General features: G+C 37.8%; 1 protein-coding gene across 1 annotated transcript; it reads right to left on the bottom strand.

Annotated features, from left to right (window-relative positions):
• Nucleotides 1-287: 287 nt before the first annotated feature.
• LOC111380763 (putative late blight resistance protein homolog R1B-16) lies at nucleotides 288-1,717 on the bottom strand (the record flags this gene model as incomplete). The annotated part of the gene is made up of 1 exon (XM_023004398.1): nucleotides 288-1,717. A coding segment is annotated over exon 1 (1,430 nt), but the record flags the coding sequence as incomplete, so codon positions are not given.
• Between the last annotated feature and the right edge of the window lie 72 nt (nucleotides 1,718-1,789).

Consider the following 1,789-nt stretch of genomic DNA (forward strand, 5'->3'; position numbering starts at 1 on the left):
CTTCCAGCTTATCGCATTGCACAATGACTAGGTGCTCAAGACTCGGAAAGTGGATACTATCAGCTATCCAGTACTTCAGTTCACTCCGACATAATTGTAGACATTTCAATTTAAGAAATTCTCCTTCTTTTGGTTTCCACGTTGACGAAGCTAAGTTACTGTTTTTCAATTTTAGCACTTCAAGATTGGGCATCTTACCGAGAATTGTCAATTCATTGTCAGAAAGGAAAATGCCATGTAAAGTCAACTTTTTGAGTGATGTCGGAAAAGTCATTTCTAATACGAACCCTGGCTCTGGATATTTAAGATAACATTTTAATGATTCAAGTTTAGCTAAATGGACAAAATTATTGATACAGTATTCTTCCCAACTGGCCACCATATTATAATCAATAGCCAATTTCCTTAGATTTGGAATTCTTTTGAGGACCTCCTCCGTCAACCTAAAATTATACATCCTCGAGAGTGTTTGTAGATTTTCTAGAACAACAATAGAATTTTCTTCACCCTTTATTTCTGAACTAGGAGGATCCGGAAGATGTATATAACCATCCAACTTGACATGTCTTAGTTGTGACATCTTCCATATTTCTGGTGGTAGTATAATGTGCCCCCTATGGTTCCAAATAACAATTGTTTGTAGATTCCGAAGCTTATATATTGGTGCATCAGTATAACGGTAGTAATAGAAGTACCGCATGTTAACCAATTCTCCCATTCCATCTAGCAAATGATCAAATGCTTTGTTATGCAGTACTTTAAGTAGCCTAGAATCGAAAGAAGATAGTGTTTTGTCATCACCCTTGAAAGTCCCTTTAGCCGCATGGTAAAATTGAAAAGATGGAGAATTCTTCTTATCAGTAATACTTACACGGCGCATACTAGTGTCTCCTTGAATACCATAAAGACTCCCTTCAATGACATGGAAAAACTTCTCCTTTTGAGCTTCTTTGACGCAAAGGTCCCGTAACAGATCATGAATTCTACATGTTCTAATTTTTCCGCTGGACCCTTTCCGATGAACCAAAATAAGACTTCTTTGAACGAGATCCAAAAAGTACTCTTCTCCTACGTCTTCCAATGTTTTAGAGCATGCTGGTTTGAGGATTCCCTCTGCAACCCACAATTTGGTAAGTACCTTGACATTGATTGGATAATCTTCCGGAAAAATTCCCATAAATAGGTAACACCCTTTCAAATGATAAGGCAAATGTTTATAACTTAAAGAAAGTATCTTAGAGCATTGCTCATCATTTGAAGTTATTTCCGAACTTACATTTTTTGCAATAGTTCTCCAGTAATGTGGTGTTTTAGTGGCCTTTGATAGGAGGCCCCCAATCACAGCAAATGCAAGTGGAAGTCCTCGACAATTTTGGGCAATCTTCTTACCGATTTCTTCCAATTCAAGAGGGCAAGAACTTTCTCCAAACACCTTCTGACAAAATAACTTCCAACTTTCTTCGTCGTTCAGAAAACGCACATGATGAAGATGAGAACCAGAATTGATATAATAAGCCACATTCTCGAGCCTAGTAGTCAAAAGGATTCGACTTCCAGTTTTGTCTTTTGGAAAATATCTTTTCACACTGTCCCAAGCCTCAATATCCCACACGTCATCCATTACAAAAAGATACCGCCTACCCTTTAGCTTCTTGTACAGAAGTTCTCCTAATTGATCAATGTCATTTTCACTCCTCCCGTCAATTTGTATGTTCATGGAATCTAAGAGGCCTAGCAGGATTTCTCGCACATCATATTTTTGAGAGACAGTGAACCAAGCACAAATGTG

This window comes from Olea europaea, unplaced genomic scaffold, assembly GCF_002742605.1.
Source record: "Olea europaea var. sylvestris unplaced genomic scaffold, O_europaea_v1 scaffold22062, whole genome shotgun sequence".
Taxonomy (NCBI): Eukaryota; Viridiplantae; Streptophyta; class Magnoliopsida; order Lamiales; family Oleaceae; genus Olea; species Olea europaea.